The sequence below is a fragment of the Telopea speciosissima genome, chromosome 4, assembly GCF_018873765.1.
Source record: "Telopea speciosissima isolate NSW1024214 ecotype Mountain lineage chromosome 4, Tspe_v1, whole genome shotgun sequence".
Taxonomy (NCBI): Eukaryota; Viridiplantae; Streptophyta; class Magnoliopsida; order Proteales; family Proteaceae; genus Telopea; species Telopea speciosissima.
In genome coordinates, this window is record NC_057919.1 from 63,227,161 (window position 1) to 63,229,286 (window position 2,126).

The 2,126-nt window shown below is 36.8% G+C and overlaps 1 protein-coding gene across 1 annotated transcript; it reads right to left on the minus strand.

The window, feature by feature from the left end:
- Positions 1 to 354: 354 nt before the first annotated feature.
- Positions 355 to 861, minus strand: LOC122659983 (monothiol glutaredoxin-S10-like). The gene has a single exon (XM_043855147.1). It carries the CDS (start codon positions 663 to 665, stop codon positions 357 to 359), a length of 309 nt encoding a protein of 102 aa, XP_043711082.1. The 5' UTR covers positions 666 to 861; the 3' UTR covers positions 355 to 356.
- Between the last annotated feature and the right edge of the window lie 1,265 nt (positions 862 to 2,126).

Here is a 2,126-nt window from a genome sequence, read left to right on the forward strand (position 1 = left end):
TATTAATATATTTTGTCGGCATATTAATCCCTCTCTATAAGTAATAGAAGAAGAAGAGGAAAAAAAAAAAAAAAAGGGAAACCAATGGTACAAGAAAGGAAAACTTCAATTATATTAAGCAAAAGATGTAAGCCATTATAGGCTGTATCAATTTGTTTTCATATATGTTTTTTTAATCTCATAAGAGTACAATTACCTTAGCAAACAAAAAACAAAACAAAAATAAAACAAAAACAAAACAAAAACAAAAACAAAAAGTGAAATGTAGAGTGGAGACCGCAGATGAGCTGTTAATAAAAAGAGCTCATGAGTTCATCCTTTATAAGAATTGAGTTGTTCTGATGAGAGGAGTATTACTAAAGCCAAATAGCACCTGCATCTTTGAGCATTGGTATCAATGAACCATTAAGATGGAGAGTCATGACATCATTGGTTGAACCCACTAGTTTACCTCCTATGAACACAGCAGGTACTGAAGGGTTAAACCCAAGCCTCATGAGTGCCCACTCCATTTCTCTCCCCCTAGAGTCTTCATCAAGCTCATGAATTGCTGGACTCACCCCAAGTTCATAAAACAATCTCTTGACAGCATGACACATGCTGCACGAGCTCTTGCTGAAGATCACCACTGCCCTCTGTGGTGCCAATTTTGTCACCCTATCCATCCTTTTTTGAAAATGCAGTTGCAGGGGTCAATAATGGTAGTGAAGAAAATATTGAGATCTAGAGAGCCAAAGCGCGCAATATGAGTGAAAAGGGTTTTGTTGTAAAGAAGACACTGAACACTTGGGCTGATCTAAAGAGGCAAAGCAATATAAGTAAGCGATTAAGGGTTTTGTTGGGAAGAAGATACATTGAGGCTTCGAGTTTGAGCCATATTTATACAAGCCAGTGAAGGATGGTGGATTGGATTGTTTAATCAGAAAAATTAAAAAGGATAATGTCCTATAAAGATACAAAAGGTGGTTGGGTAGGTCATGGTTGGATTCCCATATAGTAACAGTACCCCTTAGGCTCTTATCATTTGGTGACTGTGACAATACTGTGACAAATCTCACTTGGGTCCTTATTGATCTTTAGTACTACAAATGGAATGACAAGTTGCAACTATATACATAAAAAAAAGGTTATAGGGAAATAGGAACTCTTATCTCTTGGGGGGTGTCCGTACACTTATATTTACTGGAATGACAAAGATGCCTTTTTCTCTTACTTGAATGTGATTTCTGATCATGGTAGCATCTGTGCTGATGTGGAGAAAGTGGATTGGGGTTTATCCAGAAGAAGAGTAGGAACCAACTTTTTATCTTCCATAGCTATATATTCCTGTGAAATTCACTGAGAATAAAAGCCAAGAAGAAGATGAGGTAAAGAGTATGATAAAAAAAAAAAAAAACAAAAACAAAAAAGAAGTCAACAACTAAGAACATACAAGGTCAACAAGTGAACCGGACCGGGTGGTTTAATTTTCGGCCACAATTTGTATAGCCCTGATGGATTGTGTTGGTTTATATATATATACATTGGATATACTTTGATCAGATCAATTCTGATTAGCTCAAGTGGGTTGTAACTTTACAGAAGAGGGTCAAGGTCCTCAAGGAGAAGTGTGCCAAAGGGTGTTCAGTCCGATTTCAGGCTGATAATGGGTGAAACCATAACCAGTCCGATAAGGGTATGTTCGGTTTTCTCTTGTTGGATTGTTATCGTTTAATATTGGGTTCAGTCCGATTCAATTTTGGTTTACCATGTATATATTTAAAACATATGAAAAACAAAAATATAGGATTTTGTGATTTTTGGATTTGATTCGATCGGTCGGATGTGATCCGGTTTGTGAATGGTGTGATAATACCCCAAACATCGGTTCAGGGTTATTCGACTGGCTCAATTTAGGGTTTGACACCCTTAGGTGAAGGTTTAGTTTGGATTAGTTGAGGGCTGACCATTTCCAAAACTTAACTTATATTCCAGGTTAACTCTTTTCCTCTAGCCTGGTTTAGATTAGGGTCGGTATGATATGTTTTAATGAACCAAAAGATATTTTAGATAGGCTCCACGTACCTTTGTTTTCTGCCGATGAGAACCTTTTAGGGAAGATTTTGTAGGAATATCTAATAATTCAC